The 27,493-nt window shown below is 31.8% G+C and overlaps 2 protein-coding genes and 1 pseudogene across 2 annotated transcripts; all 3 read left to right on the top strand.

Moving 5' to 3' along the window:
* Positions 1-9,435: 9,435 nt before the first annotated feature.
* On the top strand, positions 9,436-10,370 carry LOC117910069. Its single transcript, XM_034824125.1, has 2 exons — positions 9,436-9,524; positions 9,869-10,370. The coding sequence occupies exons 1-2, from the start codon at positions 9,436-9,438 to the stop codon at positions 10,368-10,370; spliced, it is 591 nt and encodes a 196-aa protein (XP_034680016.1).
* Positions 10,371-14,321: 3,951 nt separating this feature from the next.
* Positions 14,322-24,146, top strand: LOC117910068 (annotated as a pseudogene).
* A 391-nt stretch (positions 24,147-24,537) lies between these two features.
* LOC117910067 (probable polygalacturonase At3g15720) lies at positions 24,538-25,983 on the top strand. The gene is made up of 6 exons (XM_034824124.1): positions 24,538-24,565; positions 24,624-24,655; positions 24,784-24,858; positions 24,988-25,195; positions 25,396-25,484; positions 25,744-25,983. The coding sequence occupies exons 1-6, from the start codon at positions 24,538-24,540 to the stop codon at positions 25,981-25,983; spliced, it is 672 nt and encodes a 223-aa protein (XP_034680015.1).
* The last annotated feature ends 1,510 nt before the right edge of the window (positions 25,984-27,493 follow it).

Raw genomic sequence — 27,493 nt, 5'->3', positions numbered from 1 at the left:
ATATCAATCATAAATTATATCCAAATGTCAAATTGGGCCTTTTGCTAACAAGCAAATAAATATTGGTATGACTTTTTATATCATATATTTGAATATTTTCAATTTATCTATGTACTTTTCATTTTTTTTTAACAAATTAAAAATCTTAATCAAATGGCCTAATGTCAACGTATAATTTATGATTGATATTACTAAAAGAACAAAAATTAGAGACTAAATTGAGATAGAGGTAAAAATTAAAAAATGATTTTTGTAATTTTCTCTTAAAATATGGATGAAGCATCTAAAACTTAGGATCCTATTTGTAATATAACTTCCTTTAATTATAAGTGATGCATATAATGGCTTCAATGTGCTTGCTAAGTCATACACATGGAAGCCAAGTTATGCGCAAGAAGACCCGTCTTGTTTGTTTTGTTTCAATGTTCCTTATTTTGTTTTGAAGTATTTATTTTTATTGTTAAAGGTGAGAATGTCTAAGTGATTGGTTTTATTTATTTGGTAGTTTGTTTCTTATTTGTAAGGGAAATTAGTTATAGAATTATCTATATTTAAGTCTTTATTTTGATGGAATAAGATGTGAAATTGATATCTTATCAATTTATGAGTTGTATAATTAGGAGGAGTTGACCCCTCAAAGTGTTAGTGAATTTCTAAGCCTCATTATCTAGGACAAGGTATGGAAAACGCAAAATAAAAAATTTGGATCAAGACTAACATTGAAACGTCCTAGTGGGCATTTAAATGGTAGGACTTTTAAATTAGTGTTCTATACCATTTCCAAGGAAATAAAGACTAATTTATCCTTATTTCTAAAAGGAAAGAATTTTTTTTTTAATATGGTAACTAAATAAATAAGAGATGTAGTAACTAAATAAATAAATATATAATAATTAAATAAATTAATAACTTTTAACATCCGAAACAAAAGAAAATTGCATGATTTAGCATATTAAGTAGTTCAATTATGAGTACCTTCATTTGATTATCATTGTAAGGAGCATTTGGTGCTGTAATCCTTATGATCTCTCATAAGGAGGTGACAACTAAAACTTTCACACCCCCATTTCCATGCTTTAAAATTTGATCTATGATCAAATGCTTCGATGAGAGGTAAAAGTGCCATTATTGTTGAGATACATGGCTGTTGTTCCACTTTTGACAAACAAAACTCAGCCCTCTAAAAGACATAATGGACAAATGTTAAATCAGGAAACAGTCACAAAACCTATTACTTGAAAAAGCCATCACTATACAAATCTAAAGCCTAGAAGCTATCGAAGATAATGCAAACAAAGTCTTATATAGAAAGAACCATAGCTTTTGGATTCTGCCCAAACAATAAATTTCTCTTTAATTCAAAATTCTGAATTTTGGAATAGTCGTTGTGTAACATCCCAAAATTTACTTTAGGGGTAAAATAGTAAATTACAAAGTAATCAATCAATTAATTAAACTCATTAAGGGTGAAAGAGTCAATTTACAATTAATAGTCTTAGGTATATATTAAATCTTCCTATTGCCTTCTTTATTTAGAAAACCCTATCAACCAAAATTAGAGAATTGGAGATCCTAGGGCTCAAGGGTTAGAGGTTCAGAGTTTGAAGTTCAAATTTTTCCAGGTAAGATTCTAACCCTAAATTAATATATTATATTCGTTAGTTAGTTCTAAACACACTAAATATTCTTTGAAAATTTTTAATTTAGATTAGGGTTAGTTTTTTTTTTTTTTAAATACGTTTTTACATCAAAATATTGGAAATTTAAGATTATGGATTGATTCATTGTTGGAAATTGGGAAATCTTGAGTTTTTAGATGGAAAAAAAAAAATCTTTGGAAGATTTCGATTTAGGATAGGGTTAATCTATTTAAAATTTTTACGTCAAAATATTGAAATTATGAATATAGGTTGTTCTATTGATGAAAATAGGGAAATTCAAAATTTCTTAGATGAATATATCCAAGCATTGAAATTTAAAAAAAAATAAAAAAAGAATGATTAAATAAATATATTATTATATGTGACTTAAGGGATTGGAAAATATTAGGAAATATAAAATAAAAAAAAATAAAAAATAAAAATAAAGAACGCATGTGCATCGGAGGAAGGTTTTTTTTTTTTTTTTTTTTTAAAAAAAGGAAGAAGAATGCGTGTGTGTGGAAGATGAAGAATGATGAAAATAATAATATTAATAATAAAGAGGCATGCACGTGGAGTGTGTGAGTGGTTGAATGTGGAAGATTAAGAATTGTGAAAATAATAATATTAATAATAAAGGAGGATGTGTACGCATGGTGTTTGGTGGTTAATATATATATATATATTATTATATTAAGTATAGGTTATGTTTAATGAAATAAAACTTGAAAAAAGCCAAAGAACATAATTTATAAATAAAAGGAAGTAAAGTTTTTGGTATTATAATTATACTAATGATGGGTGTAAGTTATTTGCAATTTAATTAAATTATGTTGTGTCCCAATAAATAAATTGAAAATAAATTTAAGTTTTATATGAATTAGAAATTTATTAATTTTTCTAAAATTGGAATATATTAAATTATCTTTCATAATTAAAAACATTAATTTGAATGCCTAAAATTTTAGTATTGTCAAACCTATAATTTTAGATAAATAGTAATGATTATTTCTCTTATACTTTGTTAGGTGAAGAGTAGATTTTTTTCAGGACAATTTTTCTTCAAAGTTTTTGAGGACTTCTTTTGAGGTAAGGGAAATTAATACAAATTTTGCAAAGGAAAATAATTATATATATATATATATATATGTTGTTTGAAATGTGTAATTGTTAATTTTGCTTTTAAGCATGGATCAAATATATTTTTGTATGGAAAAAAATGTGTTATAACAATTATTTTATTTATATCGAAATACTTGGGGATTTTCTGCTTTTGTAAGTTGGAATAAATAAAATAAAGAATTTGACTCTAGTTTGTTTGACTCTTGTCAACGGGATATAATAGTTGACTTTCTAGCCCTTGTCAATGGGATATAATAGTTGACCTTTACATTTTTATGGCGGGAAATGTAATTGATTTGGACCCCAACCTTTAGGAGTTTGGTTAGAGGTTATTAGTACTAGTAGTGTTTGGTTCTGTCCACCTTAAAAGGAACATTTGAGGCTAGCTACCTATTTGTAAAGTCCCACTTAAATGGGCACTATTTACTATTTGATAACCAGAGTAAAAACAATTGAAATGTATTTGATTTGGAATGAATATGAAATGATTTTTATATATATGAAAATGTTTGTTGAACTGTTTAAATGCATTAGCATGTTTTAATTCAAAAGTTTTATAAATAGAGTATATGTTATATCTCCTATTTGTAAGTATAGATGAAAATATTTGATCCATGAAACTATATTAATATTCCTTATTGGGCTTTGAGCTCATTCCACACCCCCCCCCCCCCCCCCCCCCCCTTCTCTTTGTTGATAACTTTTCAGGTACCCTTAGTGAGAAGTGACGGTTAGGAGGAGATATGGCTTTGCTAGGACTTTTTTCAAAACTTCCTTTATTTTGAGCATTGTTTAGATGTTAAAAATTTATTTTCCATTAGAATTATTTGAGTTGGGAGTTTTTCGGACAACAACACTTGGTTTGATGTGTTAGTTTCAAAAATTATTATATGGAGATTTTAGAATTTTTGTTCTACTACTTTGAACAAGAATTTGGTAATTGGTAATTGGTAATTGGTAATTTTCTAGTTACAATACGAATGTTTGAGTTGTTTCCACTTTGAGCCTTTGGGCTTTAAGTGTGAAATGACCGTCATGCCCTTGGAATGGGTTTTGGGCCATGACAGAGTGGTATCGAGCACTAGGTTATGATCTTGTTGGGAACTTGTGTTAGTTTAATTTGGGGATAGATGAGTGACACATTAGTTTAAGTTTTAACTTCATCTTTTATAAACTCTTTCTTCCTTATAAATCCAAATTGTCTACTTGGTTTCTTAGTGACTAATTTAGCTATACCTTATGCTTTATAGGAGATCATGCCACCAAGAAGAACCACATCTTCCCAAAACAGCCAGGCTAATGATGGTGTACCTCCTTCACTTGAGGGTTTGCCTTCCATGAATGCAGAAGGGCATTATAAGTATCTCGGAACTTTCGCTGATTTGGTTGATTGTCAAGCTAGAGCTGCTGAGACTAATGGTCAAGGACAATCCTCATCTTCTAGGAGTAGCTCCTTTGATGACTTTAAGAAACTAGGTCCTTCTTATTTTTCTAGCACTTCAAATCCAACAGAAGTAGAGGCTTGGATTCTTAAGGTGGAGAAATTCTTTGATGTCATAGATTGCTCTGAGGAGCAAAAGGCCTCTTATACAACATTTATGTTAGAGAAAGAAGCAGATCCTTGGTGGCGTATAACTAAGAGGCTTTTAGAGGATTAGGGACCTATAACTTGGAGTCAATTTAGGGAGGCCTTCTACAAAAAGTACTTTCCTGATAGTGTTAGATGACAAAAGGTGGGAGAGTTTGTTCGTTTGGAACATGGGGAGATGACTATGGCCCAGTATGAGGACAAATTTACAAAATTGTAACGTTTTGCCCCACAGTTGATTGCTATGGAGGAGGAAAAAACATTAAAGTTTTAGGATGGATTAAAACCCTACCTAAAGAACAAGATATCTATTCTAAAACTTGGTATCTATTTAGAGATTGTGGACAAAGCCCTTATTGCAGAAAAAAATAATGAAGAGCTTCATCAATATAGGAAACAACAAAGGAAGAGGAATATGAGTGATGGTGTCATGCCCCAAAACCCACTCTAAGGGCATGACGGTCATTTCACACCTCAAGCCCAAAGGCTCAAAGTGGAAACGACGCAAACATTCATATTGTAATTGGAAATTTACCAATTACCAAATTTATGTTCAGAGTAGTAGGACAAAATTCTAAAATCTCCAATTATCGACTTTAAAAAAAACTAACACATCAACCAGAGTGTTATTCTCCAAATAACTCCAAATTCAAATAATTTAAATGAGGAATTAAATTTTAACATCTAAACAATGTCCAAAATAAAGTTTGAACCAAAATCCTAACAAAGAAAAATTCCCCAGCCTAGCCATCACTCCTCGCCCGAATTGAGAGTACTTGAAAAATTATCAACAAAGGGGCATGAGCTTAAAGATCAATAAGGAACATCAATACAGTTTCATGGATCAAACATTTTCAATCATGTTTGCAAATAAGAGATATAACATATACTTATTTTCAAAAAACTTTTGAGTTAAAAAAACTTTTGAGTTCAAAATACTAATACATTCAAACTTTTCAACAACCTTTCTCATATCCATTTCAAAACAATTTCTCATCAAAATCAAATCGAATGCATTCAAAATATCTTTACTCTGGTTATCAAATAACAAATGGGGCCCAATTAGGTGGGACTTCACAAATGAGTGGCTAGTTTTAAATTTGTTCTAGTTATGGTGAAAAAAAAACCAAATGTCAACAATTATAACCCGTTGACTAGGGCCATATAATATCAACTATTATAACCCGTTGATTAGGGCTGAATATGTCAACAATAATAACTCGTTGACTAGGGCCATAGAAACCAGAGTCAAACACTTTATTTTATTAATTCAAACTTGCAAAACAAAATATCATATCTTTAAAATTTTTCATTTTTCATAAACAAAGAAAATTCTCAATTATAATTTCCAAACAAAACACATATTTGATCCATGCGAAAAAATAAAAAAATAATATTTTTACATATTTCAAAATACAATATAAAAATGAAATTATTTTCTTTTGTAAAAATTTGCATTAATTTCCCTTACCTTGAAGAAGCGTTAAAAAACTTGAAATATTTAGCTTGACGAATTTACTCCTCACCTAACATAATATCATACACAATTATCTAAAGGTAAAAATTTGACAATCCTAAAAATATTTTATTTAGTATTAGGAATCCTAATTAATTTTTCATGCTAATATTATTACTACCAAATATTATTTTCAACTTCTTTAACAATAATAATATAATTTAATGAATTTCCAAATTTTTTATAAACTCATATTTCTTTCAAATCTTATTCAACCATTTATTTCTTTTGTTTACTTAAACTAAATTAAAACTTTTATTAAAAACAATTACTATTATTATTACTATATTTTTTCGATACCCCATAACATCCAAACAGCCCTACTGTAAGTCACTCACAAGCATCCAAATCACACAATTCTTACTACTATTATTATTATTATTATCATCATTATTAATATCATTATTATCATTATTCTTATTAATCCCAACTATTATTATTATTATTATTACTACTACTACTACTAATATTATTATTATTATTATCATTATTCTTATTAATCCCAATGTCCCCTCTTACTTAACAAAATACCCCATGTACTTTTAACAACTCCAACAACTCCAACAACCCCACCAATTCTACTCATTATTATTATTTTAATTTATTCCACTACCACTCTTTACCTCTCACGATTACATATTAATTTTCTTTCTTTCTTTCTTTAGTGCCTCAAATCCAAAATCTGGAAACATGTAGTTCTTTTTCTTATTATTTTCCAATCCCTTAAGCCACATATAATCATAGATTTATTTTCTCATTTAAGTTTTAAAATTTCATTGTTTAGATCTATTCATCTAAAAAAATTTCAAATTTCCCTATTTTCATCAACGAAAGAACCTATAGTCATAATTTCAATCTTTTGATCTTAAAATAGATTAACTAAACTAACTCTAATCTAAATTAAAATTTTCTAAAGAATATCTAATGTGTTCAAAACAAACTAACGAATATAATATATTAACTAGGGTTAGAATCTTACTTGGAAAAATATGAACTTCAAACTCTAGACCTCCAAACTTTAAGCTCTTCGTTCTCCAATTCTTTGATTTTTGGTTAATAGAGTTTTCTGAATAGAGAAGATAAGAGGAAAATATAATTTATACTTAGGATTTTTAATTGTAAAATGACTCTTTTACCTTCAATGAGTTTAATTAATTAATTTTTAATTTACTATTTTGCCCCTAAAGTTTATTTTGGGGTGTTACATCCTCCCCTCCTTAACAAAAGTTTAGTCCTCTAAACTTGACGTCCATAAATCTTCAAATAATGAGGATGCTTTTCTCTTATCTCCTTTTCTAATTCCTAAGTGACCTCTTGAATACTAAGATTGCATCATTAAACCTTTATCAACTTGGCAATAATAGATTGGATTTTTTTTTTCTATCATGCACCACATAAGCATATAACCCTTAACAACCCTTTCTAAGCTAGGAACTAGCCCATAAAGTTAAGACCATACACAATGGTCTAATCACATGTTTTCCCTCAAAACTAAACTCAAGCTTACCGGAAATGTGGGAAGTCACACTTTGCCTAAAACAATCAACATAGACATATCAGGAAGCTAACAAATCTATCACCAAAATCTTGAAGGTTAGGGAGTACCAAGTCAATTGACATATTTCTATAACGAATCATCACAAGACAATCTCCAAACATTGTAACTTATATTAAATGAAACCAAAACTTAAACTAATGCATCACTCATTTATCCCCAATCTAAACCGATTCAAGTTCCCAACAAGATCATAACTTAGTGCTCTAATACCACTCTATCATGCCCTAAAACCCACTCCAAGGGCATGACGGTCATTTCACACCTCAAACCTAAAGACTTAAAGTGGAAATGACACTAACATTCATATTGTAACTGAAAATTTACCAATTACTAAATTCATGTTCAGAATAGTAGGACAAAATTTTAAAATCTCCAAGTATCGACTTTAAAAAAAACTAACCGTAGACCCCCATGTTGGGGTGCATTTCATGCAACCTGTTTTGCCAAATGTCCAGATTTCAGGGAGCCACGTGGAGCTTGAAGATTGGTCACCAGGTAATGCATCTTGCCATTGAGAGGGACCTGGTGGAAGCAATCAGAATAGGACACCTGTCAAGAGGATATTCTAAAAGCTGCAGGCTGTTAGTGAGTGGAGGGGGGTGGTGATTTGGTTGCTGATTTTTTTCAGAGGAGCAGATGAGAGAGAGAGAGGGTTAGCAGAAAGGATGCTTTTTAGGTGTTGGTTAGGAGATATTTTGAGGGGGAACCAGTTTTCAAGGGAGCAGAGGGAGAGAGATGGAGGAGAACCAGAGAAGAAGCTCGCGAGAAAGAGGTGAGCTTTTGAGAGAGCTAGTAAAAGAGAGGTATTCCGGTGGCTGGTTGCTTGAGAGGAAGGGCAACTGAGAGGTTTCAGAGGAAGCTTTTCAGGTATGAACCCTTTTTTTCATTATCTTCTCCATCTTGTTTCTCGATATTATTGCTTGTCTTGGGTATGAACATTAGGCCGTATGTTTAGCTTCCACAGACCTCTGGAATAATTGTGGGTTTGTTGTCATTGTTTTATCATTCTCTTCTTCTTGGCTTTGCTGAAGAGTAACTTGAATTGTTTTTTAGCTTCATTGTGAGACATTTCAGAATTTACTCCCCCTGTTTTTTATGAACCCGTAGTCTCTCAACAGTCAACCCTCTTGCAAGCCCATGGATGGAACAATGAAATAGGGCTTCACTCATTGATTTTCTGTCTTTATACTCTGTTTTTGTAAATGATGCTTTCACGTTTTCCTCTGTTCTTAATTGAATGGGTCATGAGAGTGGTGCGGTTTGGTTTGGGTTGATGAGTCTGGTTCTTTGAACTACTCGTGGCATCTCTGCAAGTGAGGTTTGAGCAGATAACAAGTTAATGCAAATGGGTTGACAAGGATAAACCGATTCTGGAAGATAGAAGATTATGCTTTGAACCTAGAGCCATTGTGTGCTTTTAGACTGAAATAATGGAGCTGTAGAAACTTTGATAGGGAGTCTCCCTTGGACTATTCCGGTCAATGCTGCTATTGCAGTGAATGCTAAGCTTCAATACTCTATGGTAGAAGTACACTCACCCTTGGAAGATGTTTCAAAGTCCAAACAGAATGAGAAGGGAATGCCCTGTTGCCATCGGAGGAGATTATATTACTACAGAATCGGGAACTGGATTGGTCCATACAGCTCCAGGTCATGGTCAGGAAGATTATGTAACTGGCATGAAATATGGACTGCCTATTTCTTTCTCCTGTAGACGATGATGGAGAGTTCACTGAAGAAGCTGGCCAATTCAGTGGGCTAGATGTACTTGGGGATGGTAATGTCGCGTCACAGTCAACGTCGGCTCTCTAGTTGACCATTTGGCTGGCTCCCGTGGCGTTTCTGCCACTCTTGCTGGCTGATTTGTAACGTCCAGGCGATCGTTGAAACTTACAAGGACGAACCTGGGAACCTCAAGTGTGTTTTCAAGCATTCGTCGTTCAGCGTAATTGACCCAACAGTTCAGGGTGCAGCCTGCTGATGTATTAAATATCAGTGGCTAGATGCATACATGAATGCACTCGCTTCAGTTATCCCAGTTGCTGATGGTCCCATCATTTTCTCTGCTAAATTCTCTCCAAACAGCACCGTTTCATCTCCGTAATCATGAACAGTTTTCGATCGCCTCGTTGCCCGGGTTAATGAAGCTCCCTGGGTAAAGAACAAGACACCAAATATTGCGATAGAAGCTGTTTTTCCATCATGGATTCATCAAGTGGCCGCCGTGAAGAGTTTGAGGAAATTGAATATAAAAAAAAAAAAAGGCTATTTCCATACAATGCAAGAACAAACTCGATAACTTGAAGAAGACGTACAAGGTAGAATTGCGGAGAATGAATAGTGGGATTTGCTGGTGAGTTACTGGTATTGGTTCCAAAAAGATGAAGGCCATTATTGTGGCAGCTGGCTGTTGGAGTGGTTTTTTTAATACATGATTTGATTAGAAATTCAGAAGTTGTGTTGGATGTCCCTGTAAAGCCCCGGAAGGGTCACCTGCTTGTGCTAGAGAATTTCAATTTCCTCCAACTGAAACGTGGTCTGATGGAGGTGGGATATACTGATCATGAAGTTACAGCTCAGCATACCACCAGTTCAGCATCAGGAGATCAAGGGCAAGCCTTGTCTATTTCAATGACAGCCACCATGGACACAACGGGAAACCTTGTTCTGGGGAGCAGCCGCCAATTTTCTGGATTTGATACAAGTGTAAATGAGTACATACTTGATCACATATGGGAACGGGCTAGGGTGTTCTTCCTCTCTTTAAAAGAGCTGCCTCTGAATGATATCACTAGAAGCAGAGAAGTGAGAGTAGGATTACGCCCTTACATGCCTGATGGCAAACCATTGATTGGACCTGTTCCTGGCTTCTCAAATCTATTCCTTGCTACTGGACATGAAGGAGTGGAGGACTATGGAGTACTACAAAATGCTGGTGAGGAGTGATTTGGAGAGGCAGAAGGTGATGCTCGGTCCAAGTATCAGTTTCTGTTCCCGTCCGAGGGAAGCAAAACGATGTTGTTCGGTAACGACTATGGATGGTTGCGTTATGCTTGGATCGATATAGGGACACCCAATATTTCTTTTCTTGTTGCATTGGATGCTGGGAGTGATCTACTATGGATTCCGTGTGATTGCATACAATGCGCTCCTTTATCCGCTAGCTATTATGGTAGTCTGGTGCTCTCTCATATTCGGGACATCTGTTATGCAGGGTAGAGATCTAAATCAGTAGAGTCCATTTGGTTCAAGCACTAGCAAACACCTATCTTGTAGCCATCAGTTATGAGAATCAAGCCCAAACTGTGATAGTCCTAAGCAGCTATGCCCTTACACTATAAACTACTACTCTGAAAATACATCAAGCTCTGGGTTGCTGATTGAGGACGTCCTACATCTTACATCAGGCATTGATGATGCATCAAACTCCTCTGTGCGGGCCCCAGTCATCATAGGACGTGGTATGAGGCAAACTGGTGGTTACTTGGATGGAGTTGCCCTTGCATGGCCACCCTTGGTGGGTCACACTACATGGCCACCTTTGGTGGGTCACACGTAAAACCTATGTGTCTTACCCCTTATATTTTCGCGTATACCTTCAAAACTCATTTTCGAAAATCTTGTTTTCAAATGTTTTTTTAATTCTTCAATTTTCTTTTTCGTTTTTAAACAAATCTAATTTTAACAAATCAACTCTCGCCATTTCCAATCAGTCCTCTTCCATTTTGTTTATTTGTTTATTTGATATTATTGTTATTATTATTATTTTCATCTTTATCTTTTATTTTATTCTATTTATTTTATTTTCAAATTTTTATTTTACTTTTATTTTTTTCTTTCATTGATTTTAAATATTTTCCACTCCTTAATAAATTTGGCTGCCACATTTATTTCCGGCAAACATCTTTTATAAACCTTCGTCGATTTTTAATAATTTTCTTATTTTCTAAAAAGTTTTAAAATAAGCAAGAATTCAATTTCGTAATTCCAAGTGATGGAATTTATGGAATTAATTCATGCAAAAGTAATTTGGGCTTTGGTGGGGGCCCGACATCTCCGATTTTATGATTGATTGATGGATAGATTGATATAATTGCCATATGTGATTGATTTACTATATTCCATTCTATGACATGCATATGATTATTCTGTGTTTGATTGCTAACATTTGTTTCCCTTGAAGTAAACCGGTTCATCACTCAGTTACATTTTTTGCCTTTCCTATTCATTTAGTTATTTTGTTTTGAGTGATATTCATTTGGTATCCATGCTCAATTAATCAATTGCCATGATTACCTCATTTTATTAGTAGAGACCCGACTTTAGGGACTTACAGGGGTGCTACGGTCTTTACTGTACCTTCCCGATAAGTAACCTGACCCCTGAGTTCGATCCGATTTTTTCACATACCACATTTTCCAAAATAAGGAGTCACACTTAGGGTTTTCTTTCTTATTTTGTTTACCCTTTAAAAATAAAACAAAAATAAGTGGCGACTCCAAGTCATTTTCTAACAAATAAATCATTTTCAAATAAAAATCGAGCTCGCCATTGAGTGGGAAACACATGAGTCGAAATGCAGGGTCCACAATAACACATCAACCAGAGTGTTATTGTCCAAATAACTCCAAATTCAAATAATTTAATATGCAGAATTAAATTTTAACATCTAAACAATGTCCAAAATAAAGTTTGAACCAAAATCCTAACAAAGAAAAATTCCCCAGCCTAGCCATCACTTCTCGCCCGAACTAAGAGTACTTGAAATATTATCAAGGAAGGGGCATGAGCTTAAAGCTCAATAAGGAACATCAACAATACAGTTTTATGGATCAAACTTTCTCAATAATGCTTGCAAATAGGAGATATAACATATACTTATTGTCATAAAAACTTTTGAGTTCAAAACACTAATATATTCAAACTTTTCAACAACCTTTCTCATATCCATTTCAAAACAATTTCTCATTAAAACCAAATCGAATGCATTCAAAATATCTTTACTCTAGTTATCAAATAACAAATAGTGCCCAATTAGGTGGGACTTCACAAATGAGTGGCTAGTTTCAAAAATTTGTTCTAGTTATGGTGAACAAAACCAAATGTCAACAATTATAACCTGTTAACTAGGGTCATAAAGTCAACTATTATAACTTGTTGACTAGGGTCATATAATATCAACTATTATAACCCATTGATTAGGGCCAAGCATGTCAACAATTATAACCCGTTGACTAGGGTCATAGAAACCAGAGTCAAACACTTTATTTTATTAATTTAAACTTGCAAAACAAAATATCATATCTTCAATATTTGATCCATGCGAAAAAATAAAAATAATATTTTTACATATTTCAAAATACAATATAAAAATGAAATTATTTTCTTTTATAAAAATTTGCATTAATTTCCCTTACCTTGAAGAAGCGCTAAAAAACTTGAAGTATTTATTTGATGAATTTACTCCTCACCTAACATAATATCATACACAATTATCTAAAGGTAAAAATTTGACAATCCTAAAAATATTTTATTTAGTATTAGAGATCCTAATTAATTTTTCATGCTAATATTATTACTACCCAATATTATTCTCAACTACTTAAACAATAATAACATAATTTAATGAATTCCCAAATTTTTTATAAACTCATATTTCTTCCAAATCTTATTCAACCATTTATTTCTTTTATATACTTAAACTAAATTAAAACTTTTATTAAAAACAATTACTATTATTATTACATATATTTTTTTGATACCCCGTAACATCCAAACAACCCTATTGTAAGTCACTCACAAGCATCAAAATCACACAATTCTTACTACTATTATTATTATTATTATCATTATTATCATTATTCTTATTAATCCCAACTATTATTATTATTATTAGTATTATTATTATTATTATCATTATCATTATTCTTATTAATCCCAATGTCCCTTCTTACTTAACAAAATACCCCATGTACTTTTAACAACTCCAACAACCCCACCAATTCTACTCATTATTATTATTGTAATTTATTCCACTACCACTCTTTGTCTCTCACGATTACGTATTAAATTTTTTTTCTTTCTTTAGTGCCTCAAATCCAAAATCTAGAAACAAGCAGTTCTTTTTCTTATTATTTTCCAATCCCTTAAGCCACATATACTCATTTAATTTTTAAAATTTCATTGTTTAGATCTATTCATCTAAAAAAACAAATTCGAATTTCCCTATTTTCATTAATGAAACAACCTATATTCATAATTTCAATCTTTTGATCTTAAAATAAATTAACTAAACTAACCCTAATCTAAATTAAAATTTTCTAAAGAATATCTAATGTGTTCTAAACTAACGAACTAATATAATATATTAACTAGGGTTAGAATCTTACCTGGAAAAATATGAACTTCAAACTCTAGACCTCCAAACCTTTAGCCCTACATTATCCAATTCTCTGATTTTTGGTTAATAGAGTTTTCTGAATAGAGAAGATAAGAGGAAAATCTAATTTATACATAGGATTTTTAATTGTAAAAGGACTCTTTTAACTTTAATGAGTTTAATTAATTAATTAATTTTTAATTTAGTATTTTGCCCCTAAAGTTTATTTTGGGGTGTTACAGATGGTGCTCATGGTAACAAGCACAAAAAAGGTCTGCCTCTATTAGAAATTAGAATAAAGGGAAGATGACACAAAATTCAGATGTGATATGTTCTAGTTGTGGTAAGAAACATGAGGGTAGGCCATGCTATAGGGAGATTGGAGCTTGCTTTGGTTGTGGGAAGCAAGGACACATGTTCAGGATTGTCCAGAGAATAAAAAGTTTATCATTGGGAAGCCTAAGGAAGAGAATAAAGAGGATAAACAGAAGCCTAGGGCCCAAGGGAGGGTGTTTACCATGACTCATCGAGATGCTCAGGCTGCTTATGATGCTGTGACAGGTACTATCCAAATCCACACTTTATTTGCTAGAGCCCTAATTGATCCAGGCTTAACACACTCTTTTGTTTCAATATATTTTGTTGGTTTGTTGGGTATGCCTGTTGCTTGCATTGACTTTGATTTGATTGTTGCTACTCTTATGGGAGTTTCTGTTGTGACCAGTAAAATGTGGAGATTGCCTTGTGATGATTGGTTATAGGGAAATGCCAGTTGACTTAGTACTCCTTAACCTTCAAGATTTTGATGTAATTTTGAGAATGGATTGGTTAGCTTCCTATCATGCTTCTGTTGATTGTTTTAGGAAAAATGTGATATTTAGCATCCTTGGTCAACCTGAGTTCAATTTTGAGGGGAAGCATACAGATAGACCATTGTGTATGATCTCAGCCTTACGAGCTAGTTCTTTGCTTAGGAAAGGTTGTCAAGGCTTGTTGGCTTGTGTGGTGAGTAATGAAAGTGATTTAAAGTTGGAGGACATACCCGTTGTAAGGGATTTTCCTGATGTTTTTCCAGACGAATTGTCTAGCTTGCCACCAGAAATGGAAGTGGAATTTACCATTGATTTGGTACTAGGAACAACTCCTATCTCTAAGACTTCATACAGAATGGCACCTGTGGAGCTTAAATAGTTGAAGGCTCAACTTCAAGAGTTGTTAGATAAGGGTTTTATTAGACCTAGTGTTTCATCTTGGGGAGCTCCTATTTTATTTGTGAAGAAGAATGATGGATCAATGAGACTTTGCATTGATTATAGAGAGTTGAATAAAGTGAATGTGATGAATAAGTATCCTCTTCCTTGAATTGACGATTTTTTTTATCAGCTTCAGGGTGCTTGTGTATTCTTTAAGATTGATCTTCAGTCTGGATATCACCAGTTGAGGGCCAGAGGTGAGGATGTACCCAAAACTGCTTTTTGAACTAGGTATGGGCATTATGAGTTTTTGGTTATGCCTTTTGGTTTGACTAATGCACCTGCTGCTTTTATGGATTAATGAATAGGGTATTTAAACCCTATCTAGATCAGTTTGTGGTAGTTTTTATAGATGATATTTTGGTGCACTCAAGGAGTGGAGAAGAGCATGAATGTCATTTGAGTATTGTATTGCATACTCTAAGAGATAAGCGGTTGTATGCTAAATTGAAGAAGTGTGAGTTTTGGTTAGATAAAGTCTCTTTTCTTGGGCATGTGGTAACTAAGGATGGCATCTTAGTTGACCTTAGAAATGTAGATGCTATAGCAAATTGGAGGAGACCTAGTATTGTGACTGAAATCCGAAGTTTCTTGGGACTTGCTAGTTACCATAGATGGTTTATTGAGGGGTTCTCTAAGATTGCCCTACCTTTGACTAAGTTGACACAAGAAGGGGTTAAGTTTGAGTGGTCTGATGATTGTACACATAACTTTTAGGAGTTAAAGAATAGATAAGTTGCAACTCCTATTTTGACCATCCCTTCAAGTTCAGGAGGATTTGTAGTGTATAGTGATGCCTCTCATCAGGGTTTGGGTTGTGTCCTGATGCAACATGGAAAAACTGTGGCTTATGCTTATAGACATTTGAAGTCTTATGAGCGAAATTACCCCACTCATGATCTAGAGTTAGCTGCAATGATTTTTGCACTTAAGATTTGGAGGAAATTTCTTTTTGGTGAAACTTGTGAAATATTCACTGATCATAAGAGCTTGAAGTATTTGTTTTCCCAAAAGGAATTGAACATGAGACAGAAAATATGGATAGAACTACTCAAGGACTATGATTGTATTATTCAGTATCATCCAAGGAAGGCGAATGTTGTAGCTAATGCCTTAAGTAGGAAATCAGTTGGTTCCCTAACAGCTATTAAAGGTTGTCAGAGGCAATTAATAGAGGATTTGAGGAGTTTACATGTCCATATTAGAGTTCTAGACTCAGGAGCACTTGTGGCGAATTTCAGAGTGCAACCAGACTTAGTTAGGATAATTAAAGCCCTACAAAAGAACGATTTGAATTTAGTGCAACCTATGGAGGAGGTTAAAAAAGGTAGTAAGACTGACTTTGTTTTATCAGATGATGAGATTTTGAGATTTAGGACTAGACTTTGTGTTCCAAATGATGGAGACTTAAAGAGGGAGTTTTTGGAGAAAGCTCATTGTTCTAAGCTTGTGATCCACCCGTGAGGGACAAAGATGTACAAAGATTTGAGACAGAATTATTGGTGGTCAGGTATGAAGCAAGATATCGCACAATTTGTGGCTCGGTGTTTGGTGTGTCAACAGTGAAAGCTGAGCATCAACGACCAGCAGGGTCATTGTAACCACTTTTTATTCCTGAGTGGAAGTGGGAACATATTACTATGGATTTTGTGACAGGGTTACCAAGGACCTTAGGGGGCAATAATACTATTTGGGTGATTGTTGATCGATTGACAAAGTCTGCTCATTTCTTGCCAATGAAATTCAACTTCTCTATGGACCGTCTAGCTTCTTTATATGTCAGGGAGATTGTGAGAATGCATGGTGTACTTGTTTTCATAGTATCTGATAGAGATCCTCGTTTTACATCTAGATTTTGGCATGGTCTGCAGAAAGCTTTGGGTACTAAGTTGAGTTTCAGTACTACTTTCCATCCTCAAACTAATGGTTAATCAGAAAGAGTAATTGAAGTTTTGGAAAATTTGTTGAGAGCTTGTACTTTAGACTTAAAAAGTAATTGGGATGATTACTTACCTTTAGTAGAGTTTGCCTATAATAATAGTTTTCAAGCTAGCATTGGGATGACACCTTTTGAGGGGCTATATGGCAGGAAATGTCGTTCTCCTATTTGTTGGGATGATGTTGGAGAAAGGAAGCTTTTGGGGTCTGAACTTGTGCAGTTGATAGTTGAAAAAGTTGTCTTAATTAAAGAGAGATTAAAAACAGCTCAAAGTAGACAGAAAAGTTATGTTGACAATCGCATGCGGGATGTGGAATTTGAGGTAGGTGATTATGTTTTCTTAAAAGTATCGCCTATAAAATCGATGATGAGATTTGGGATAAAGGGAAAGCTCAATCCTCGATTTATGGGTCCATTTGAAATATTAGAAAGAGTAGGCACTTTGGCATTTAAAGTGGTCTTGCCTCCAAGCCTGTTTAAGATTCATAATGTATTCCACGTTTCAACTTTGAGGAAATATGTTTTTAACCCCTCTCATATTGTGGAGTTGGAGCCTATTCAGATTTCTGAAGACTTGACTTATGAAGAAGTACCAATTCAGATTGTGGATGTGATGGACAAGGTACTACGTCATGTTGTTGTCAAGTTAGTAAAAATCCAATGGAGCAATCACAGAATTTGAGAAGCCACTTGGGAATTAGAAGAGGAGATGAGAGAAAAGCACCCACATCTTTTTCAAGACCCAAGTATGTCAAGTTTAGAGGACTAAACTTTTTTTTATAGAGGGGATGATGTAACACCTCAAAATTTACTCTAAGGTCAAAATAGTAAATTATAAAGTAATTAATTAATTAATTTAACTCATTAAGGGTGAAAGAGTCCTTTTACAATTAATAGTCCTAGGTATAAATTAGATCTTCCTATTGCTTTATTTATTCAGAAAACCCTATCAACCAAAATTAGAGAATTGGAGATCCTAGGGCTCAAGGGTTAGAGGTTCAGAGTTTGAAGTTCAAATTTTTCCAGGTAAGTTCAAATTGGGAAATCTTAAGTTTTTATTTAATAATAATAAAAAAAAGTTCTTTGGAAGATTTCGATTTAGGCTAGGGTTAATCTATTTAAAATTTTTAGGTCAAAATATTGAAATTATGAATATAGGTTGTTCTATTGATGAAAATAGGGAAATTTAGAATTTCTTAGATGAATATATCTAAGCATTGAAATTTCAAAAATAAAAATAAAAATGAATGAGTAAATAAATATATTATTATATGTGGCTTAAAGGATTGGAAAATATTAGGAAAAATAAAATAAATAATAAATAATAAATAAAGAATGTGTGTGCACTGGAGGAAGGTTTTTTTTTTTTTTTTAAAGGACGAAGAATACGTGCATATGGAAGATGAAGAATGATGAAAATAATAATATTAATAATAATAAAGAGGCGTGCACGTGGAGTGTGTTAGTGGGTGGATGTGGAAGATGAAGAATGGTGAAAATAATAATATTAATAATAAGGGAAGATGTGTACGGATGGTGTTTGGTGGCTGATATATATATATTATTATTATTATTATTATTATTATTATTATTATTATTATTATTATTATAGTACCAATGATGGAGGGTTGTTGCGTATAGGTTATGTTTTGTGAAAAAAAAAAACTTGAAAGTGAGAATAGAATTTATAAATAAAAGGAAGTAAAGTTTTTGGTATTATAATTATACTGATGATGGGTGTAAGTTAATAAATAGCATATAATTTAATTAGTGAAATAAATTGCAATTTAATTAAATTATGTTGTGTCCCAAGAAATAAATTGAAAATAAAATTTAAGTTTTATATGAATTAGAAATTTATTAATTTTTCTAAAATAGGAATAGAGTAAATTATCTTTCATAATTAAAAACATTAGTTTGAATACCTAAAATTTTAGGATTGTCAAACCTATAATTTTAGATAAATAGTAATGGTTATTTCTCTTATACTTTGTTAGGTGAAGAGTAGATTTTGCCAGGATTATTTTTCTCCAAATTTTTTGAGGACTTCTTTTGAAGTAAGGGATATTAATATAGATTTTGCAAAGGAAAATAATTTATATATATATATATATATATATATATATATATATATATATATATATGTTGTTTGAAATGTGTAATTGTTAATTTTGCTTTTAAACATGGATCAAATATATTTTTGTATGGAAAAAAAATGTGTTGTAACATTTATTTTGTTTATATCAAAATATTTAGGGATTTTCTGCTTTTATAAGTTGGAATAAATAAAATAAAAAATTTGACTCTGGTTTGTTTGGCCCTTGTCAACGAGATATAATAGTTGACTTTTTGGCCCTTGTGAATGGGATATAATAGTTGACATTTACATTTTCATGGTGGGAAATGTAATTGATTTGGACCCCAACCTCTAGGGGTTTGGTTAGAGGTTACTAGTACTAATAGTGTTTGGTTCCGTCCACCTTAAAAGGAACATTTGAGGCTAGCCACCTATTTGTAAAGTCCTACTTAAATGGGCACTATTTGCTATTTGATAACCAGAGTGAAAACAATTGAAATGTATTTGATTTGGAATGGATATGGAATGATTTTTATATATATGAAAATGTTTGTTGAACTTTTTAAATGCATTAGCATGTTTTAATTCAAAAGTTTTATAAATAGAGTATATGTTATATCTCCTATTTGTAAGTATAGTTGAAAATATTTGATTCATGAAACTGTATTTATATTCCTTATTGGGCTTTGAACTCATTCCTCCCCTTTGTTGCTCAATTCAGGTGAGGAGTGACGGTTAGGAGGAGAAATTGGCTTGTTAGGATTTTTGTCAAAACTTTCTTTATTTTAAGCATTGTTTAGATGTTAAAAATTTATTTTCCATTAGAATTATTTGATTTTGGTGTTATTTGGACAACAACACTTGGTTTGATGTGTTAGTTTAAAAAATTGTTATATGGAGATTTTAGAATTTTTGTTCTACTACTTTAAACAGGAATTTGGTAATTGGTAATTTTTCAGTTACAATATGAATGTTTGAATAGTTTCCACTTTGAGCCTTTGGGCTTGAGGTGTGAAATGACCGTCATACCCTTGGAATGGGTTTTGGGATGTGACACGTTGCACTTGCCAGTGGGTTTCTATGTGGCTTTGCTCTACCATTACTATTATAAATAGACTGTGGGCTGGCCTTCTATGGTTTTATGAATTTACATGCATACCCCCACTATCACAATTAAGAATTGTTATTGATATACAATCGAAGAAGGCGTTATTCTTTCCTCATGCAAAAGCTTTCAAAACTCGTAACACTCCTCTGGTATTTTATCATGAAATTGACCAAAAGAAATTGATGAGATTGAGGGAGTTAAACCTAACCCTTATGAAAATATGCAAAATATCCTAAAGTTCTATATTATGTGGTGGATTATCATCTAGCCATCCCTTATATCTTAGCCAACATTGTTCAAGATCACCACAATATTTTTGACAAATATTTTCTATTAAATTCTTTGAGGAAATTGACTGATGTTGATTGAATTATGAAGGTACAAGATTAGCATAAGGGTTCATCAGATGACTCATGATATATCAACAAAAATTTAAATAATGCAACCAAATCTAAAAAATTATACCTACATTAACCTATAGCAAATAGTTAGTTATTTCGATTATAAACAACTAAACAATGTTGATCCTTAGCAACAACACTTATTTCTTGACTGTTAATCTCTATTATAATATTACTAAATCCTAAAATATATAGCAATTTTGACCAAGAAAAATCAAAGATAGGATGACTATGGTAGTGAAAGTTAATGTTCGTCTTTAATTAAAATATGAATATTTAACTATTATTAGTTTAGCTTAAGTAAAATGCTATTATTAATTTGAATTAGAGTTGGAGATGGTGTTTGAATTAGAGTAATAGTTTAAGTTCATCCCCTTAATGTTATTTGTATATAAATATTCATCAATTATCAATGATAACATCACGCCTTATGAAGGTGTAATCATTCTTTTGAGAAATCAAGTTTAATAAAAAGTTTTACTTTGATATGCCATTTTTGAGTAATCATTCTTGTTATAGTATTTACAAACAATTGAGAAGATTCTCTTTCTTCTAATTGTTCATTTTCTATATTTTCTATAGTTTGAAGTTTTGCATGTTCCAACATTTGAAGTCTTGTTTCTATATCTTGATTTTGGTTTTGCTTCTTATTAATATGAAGTTTTATTTGACTTATTTCATTTTGAAGATCTTGAATTCCTATAGGTTTAGGCGCAGGAGCTAAAACAGTTTTTAGGTTGTATTAATTTGTATTTTCTATGATTTTTTCATTATTTTGTTTTTGAATTTCCAAAATTTTTAAAAAGTATTCTCTTTGAAGATTTTGATCGGGAAGTTTGTCAATTAACTCCATTAAGAAGTTTTGTTCACTAGTTATTACATTTACTTGTTTGATATTATAAATACAATTTTCTACATAATCACAAGATGACTGTGAGGAAGACTTGCTTGACTCGCTGGAAGAGCTATCTTCTATTAGAAGAAGTTGATCGTTAATAGATGATTCTACCGAGGTTTGACTAGATGAATTTGATAGTGACTTTGTTTTGATAAGATTAATCATTTGTTGTTTAAGGCATTTTCCTATATCTAGGTCAGCAATTATTTCTTTGATTTTGCAATTTGATGTTGTATGTCCCTTCTTGCCACATTTGAAACATTTAACATCTTCTTTATCTACTTTCTTTGAAGTGTTTTGATATTTTTTATTTGAATATTTCTCATGCTTTGGTTTCTTATAAAAGGATTCTTCTTTGAATTTTGAGTATTTTTTACTTAATCTCTTCTTCTTGAGGAAAATATTTTGCCAAAATACGTGTAAACAAGAATTGAAAAAAAAATCAAAAATCAAATTGAGACAGATCTATGTTCTTCTATTCCCAATGCTTTTTGGAGTAGAAATCAACATAAGGTCTCCTTGCCCTATGTTGATGGATTCGATGAAAATCAAATTCCTACTAAGGCAAGATCAATTCAAATGAATGCTCAATTACTTGAGTATTGTAAACAAGAAATAAAAGATTTGCTTGATAAAATTCTTATTAGAAAGAGTCACTCTCCTTGGAGTTGTGCCATTTTCTATGTTAAAAAACCTTTGGAAATTGAACGAAGTGCCTCTAGATTAGTTATTAATTACAAACCTTTGAATAAGGTTCTCAAATGGATAATGTATCCAATACCTTTCAATAGAGACCTTATTAGAGGCCTTCATAATGCTTGAATTTTCTTAAAATTTGATATGAATCTGGATTTTGACAAATTCAACTTCTCTTTCTTCTCTATACTTCTTCCTTTTTAATAATAATAATGATAATAATAATAATACTAATAACAACAACAACAATCACAATAATTCAATTTATTTATTTGGTACTATTATTAATAATTAAAGATGCATTTAAAAGTTATCAATTTTTGAATATTTATTAAAAATATTGATGGTCTAAATTTATTTTCATATTTCTTTTCTTATATTCCTACCTCCTCAAACATTGTTTCAACAATTGAAAAAAAAAAAGTTACAAGATCATAATATTGTGATATTGTTGATAAATATATACATTATTTTTATGTGTTTTAAATTATTTTATTCACCTCTATTTTTTCGCTTTTTGGAAAATCATTCCTACTTTTTCTAAGAAAATTTTGAAAACACCAAATTGTTGTTTCAAAATTTTTCATTTTTAAAACTCATTTCTAGAAAATGAAAATACAAAATAAAATCTTTTTTGATAACTAGTTTTATAAACAATTTTCTGTTTTCAAAAAAAAAAAAAAAATGGAAAACCAATTTGACAATTAGAAAATAGAATAGCTTTCTTTCTTAACAAATAGAAAATAGGATATTTGTTGTGGAAAACAAAAAATTATTTCAAAAGTAGTTGCCAAACAATTTCATAGTATTTAAAACTCCAATTTGTTTTCTTTTTGTTCAGATCGAAAAGTAAAAATATTGAAAATGAAAAAAGAAATAAATTACATAAAAGACCTTGTGATATATATATATATATATATATGTTCCTTATTTTACATGGGAAAAAACAAGATTTAATAGATTTTCAAGAAAAAAAAAAAAGAAACTAAAAAGCTTTTTAGGAAATTTAAAAAAAAAAAAAAAATTCCAAAATCAATGCGACCATAAATTCAAAGAAGAATTTGTGGTTGTTATTTTTAGGAGTGAAATATGGGTGGAGCTCAACCCAACCTAATATGTGTTAAATAAATAAATAAATACCTTATAAACATGAAATTAAGTCCTAGTGATTTCAAATATATATATTGTCCTTTTTTTGTAATTTTTTTTCCATTTTTCCTTTCTAGTTTGTTTCCTTCAAACTTTGATATAAATAAATAAATAGTTAATGATTTCAAAAACTGGTAAATGGGTAGACAGGAATGTGTTAAATACCTTATAAACATGAAATTAAGGAAATAGCAAATGTCAATCAGGAAATTTTTGCCATTCTCCTTATATAGGTTGATCCTCATGGAAATATCATCCACGCATACCACACTTCACAACTTAAAATTTTTTTAAGACATCCATTCTACTCTTCCATGTATATCATGCTCGACCCATTCAAAAATTATTATTATTATTATTATTATGAATAAGATAGAGACCATAACAACAATTTCGGAAAATAATGAAAACAAAGCAAAAGTTATATCAAACATTTTAGGAAAAATCGAAATATTAATTGTCAGTTACCCCCACAAGATGAGAGAATAAGATATAAACCCTACAGCTTCAAAACCTATTACCTATGAAGGAATATCAATGGATATAACCCAAATGTAAAACTTTGTAGTACTGCATACTGATTGTGTTGTTTGCTGTGACGATAGAATAGTGAGCATCCTTCTCACCAATATGAAGGTACATAGTAGAATGACATTACTGCTGCTAAATTTTAAATGTTTCGAGGACTACAAGATAGAATTTTTATGAGTGGGAATATATTAATGGCTTATGCATGCAGGATCGTTTCTCCTTCTTCATTTTGTGCATGGTAACATTATCCAGCTTCAGCAGTACTACGAATGCAAGCTCGCCTTTATATGATGTGATGAATTTTGGAGCTGTTGGTGATGGAAAAACCGATGATTCTCAGGTAACTACTGCTTTCTCTGTAATGGTATTGAGAATTTAGTTTGAAGAGGATGGTAATTGATTCCTTTAATTAGAAATATCATCATATTTTTATATGTCCATTGGTACTACACAGAAAATTTGGATACTAATGGATACTGCACTTTAGGCTCTTTTTATTTGTATTACGTGAGAGACTTCACCATAAAGGATAGAACGGATAGAAAAGATATCATTTATGTGCCTTGTATGTCCAGGCATTTCTGAAGGCATGGAATGAAGCCTGCAACGTTCAACAACAGCGTGCTACCCTTAATGTACCAGCGAGGACATTCTTATTGAATCCTATCGAATTTTCGGGTCCATGTGTCCCCACTTCTATCGAATTTCAGGTGATTAATTTGTTGAAAATATGGAGGACTAAGCAATGTTTTATTCAAATTAATATAGCATTCGACAGAATTCAAAACCTGAATTGGAAGGTAATCGATGGAGATTGGCCTTTTCATTTTTCATTGATTTCTCTCCACAGGTAGCAGGAAAAATTATAGCAAGCACCAATAAATCCCTATTTGACAACAATCATTGGATCCTCTTCTCATATGTGAAGGGGCTTACTTTGACCGGAAGTGGAACTATAGATGGCCAAGGGGCAGGTTCATGGCAAGACCGAACGGGAGTAGCTGTAAGTAGAAAACGTTTTCATTATTTTTCAATCGCTTTTGCTCGGATAGAAAATGTCATATTGAAATCAAAATCCTATACATGGCTTAACAATGCGACAAATAGTAAGACTTCGCATGTCTTGGGACAGGCACTCAAGTTTTATACTTGCCCGAACCTAGTACTTCAAGGATTGACACATATCAATCCTCAAAAGGCCCATATCATTTTGACAAAATGTGATGGAGCAAACATCAATAGCATCACTATAACTGCACCTGAAGATTCCCCTAACACGGATGGTATCGACATTGCTAGCTCAAACCATGTTCAAGTCCAGAACTCCAAAATTGGAACAGGTACTTTTTTTAGATTTGTTTTAGCCCTCCAACTACATACCTTTTCTTGTATGCTAAGAACTTAATCGCTTTCATTTATATCTTTCATCTTCCCCTTCCAACTCCACCCTAGCCCACCAAATTTTAGAATAATGAAGTGAAAAATAAGAACTAAAGTTCACATTTTCGAAGCATTGGATCACTGGGAGATCCTGGATCAGGTGACTTCGACACGGTGTCAGAAGTACATGTGCGAAGTTGTAATTTTACAGGAACCAACACTACTGGAATTAGGATCAAGACATGGCAGGTGGTTATTACTTATTACAGCATAGTTCTTAGTTGGCAACTCAGAACTGAAAGCACAAATTTTTTATAATTTTGTGTCCTACAGGGAGGGCAGGGAGAAGTAAAGAAAATAACATACGAAGACATTATGTTTGACAATGTCCGCAACCCAATTGTCATTGATCAATTTTATTTTATTCCAATTTTTTATATTTTATTCCATCGAGTCTGAGACATGTTTTGCTGATGACTTCTTTTCTCATTGTCTTAAAATGTTGAAGACCGGTACCAGTGCAGTGGCAATAAGCGATGTATCATACACCGGAATAATTGGGACGTCAAGTGGAGACGAGGTGATGTCTTTGAATTGTGGTACCGAAAGTTCATGCAACAATATTGTGCTTGATGATGTCCACCTAAAGACCTCAGATCCAACGAAGACGGCTTTTGTTCGTTGTGTCAATTTTAATGGAAGAGCATCGAATGTAGAGCCTTCCCTTGACCAATGCCTGAACTCCTGAGCAACCATTGATTTAGAACTCCATAGACGTAAAGAGTTATTTTATTTTAGAGCCCAGTTTGCACATGATATTTATTGCATGTCTCATGTAGTGAATCTTATGTTGTAAGTCAATTAATAAGGGTTTTGAGGATTGGATTCATCGGACTATTATTCATCGGACTATTGCACATGATATTCATCGGACTATTAATAAGGGTTTTCAGGATTGTTACTCAATTTCTCTTATTTATATAAAATTTATGCAATCATTAATAATGTTTCAAGAATCAAATCACTCATTGAACCAAAAATGATTTTGGGTTACAATTTATTGGTCAAAACAATATTGGGTTGCCATTGCCATTCGATTGCATTGTGATAATAATTATATATTATTAGAAATAGAAATAATAGTGAGAAAATATACATACATATATATAATTGAAAATTTTAAAATGTTTTTTACTCAATATTTAAAAATTAAATGGATAAAATATGATTGTATTAATATTTCTAATTTTATGAACACTATAAGTATAATATATACAACAAGGAAAACAAAATTTACTAACTCTATACACATTTCAACAACTATTTATTTAATAAATATTATTTATAATGTTTTTCTAGAACTTAAGAAAAAGGAAAAGATAGAAGGCCTAAAATGTATGTTTAAATAAATGTCTAACCAATTCCAGTTCTCTTCATATATGACAGATTAGATTCATCTTGCGAAGAGAGTTGCAAGTGTTTAGGTTCTCAAAACATAGATAACTATAAGTGGAGGAAGAGCACTTTTTGTAGCAAAAACTTTGTGTTCCCAACACCAAAATAAATATAAGTTGAGGAACAATACTTTTAAGGGAAAACTTTTTGTCCATGAAAACAAATCATGACATGGTTATTTGAATAAGTTGTTGTCTAATTACTTTTAGACTTGAATATAAAAATTAAAATTCATTTTTATAAAGTTTTATTAAATAAAAAAGCATTTTTTCCAATCCCATGATTCGAACTTGTAACCCTTTGCTAAATCTTCCATGGGCATTGATCCAATATGAAGAAATGTCTTTTGAGTACATTGATTTTATGTTGATATGATTCAATATGATGTTAGTGCTAGCCATGATTTTACTACAACTCAAGCTAATCACGGTTTTTGTGGTTGTCGTCCCATGCACTGCAGTGAATGAAATGTCGCTTACCTTAATTGTTGAAGTGATTTGTTAACCAATAAAGAAATAAATAGTTAATGATTTCAAAAAATATTCTACTATTGCAAAATAAAAGAATGAGAAAAAAAAAGAAGAGAATAAACATAAATCCTCAAAGAAAAGTAAAATGGAAGAAAACTAAATCAATTTTCATTATAGGTCACCCATTTTATAGGAAGTCACAAAGAGATATATATCAATATGGATGATCATCCACAAGTTTCCATAATCAGATAAAATCTCATATTTTATAACACTCCCCTTTCGATGATCATAAGAATATGCCTCATTAAAACCTTACTAAGAAAAACCCTA

The sequence above is a fragment of the Vitis riparia genome, unplaced genomic scaffold (genome assembly GCF_004353265.1).
Source record: "Vitis riparia cultivar Riparia Gloire de Montpellier isolate 1030 unplaced genomic scaffold, EGFV_Vit.rip_1.0 scaffold573_pilon_pilon, whole genome shotgun sequence".
Classification (NCBI taxonomy): Eukaryota; Viridiplantae; Streptophyta; class Magnoliopsida; order Vitales; family Vitaceae; genus Vitis; species Vitis riparia.
This window is presented reverse-complemented; position numbering and strand designations above follow the sequence as displayed.

Excerpts from the sequence above, each read along its gene's own strand:
- LOC117910069 (XM_034824125.1), top strand. The coding sequence starts at position 9,436 with ATGAATGCACTCGCTTCAGTTATCCCAGTTGCTGATGGTCCCATCATT. Across the intron at positions 9,525-9,868 it reads AACAGCACCGTTTCATCTCC|AAATTCAGAAGTTGTGTTGG; the intron begins GTAATCATGAAC and ends TGATTTGATTAG.
- LOC117910067 (XM_034824124.1), top strand. The coding sequence starts at position 24,538 with ATGTGTCCCCACTTCTATCGAATTTCAG. Across the intron at positions 24,859-24,987 it reads AAGACCGAACGGGAGTAGCT|GCACTCAAGTTTTATACTTG; the intron begins GTAAGTAGAAAA and ends GTCTTGGGACAG. Across the intron at positions 25,196-25,395 it reads GAACTCCAAAATTGGAACAG|GTGACTTCGACACGGTGTCA; the intron begins GTACTTTTTTTA and ends ATCCTGGATCAG.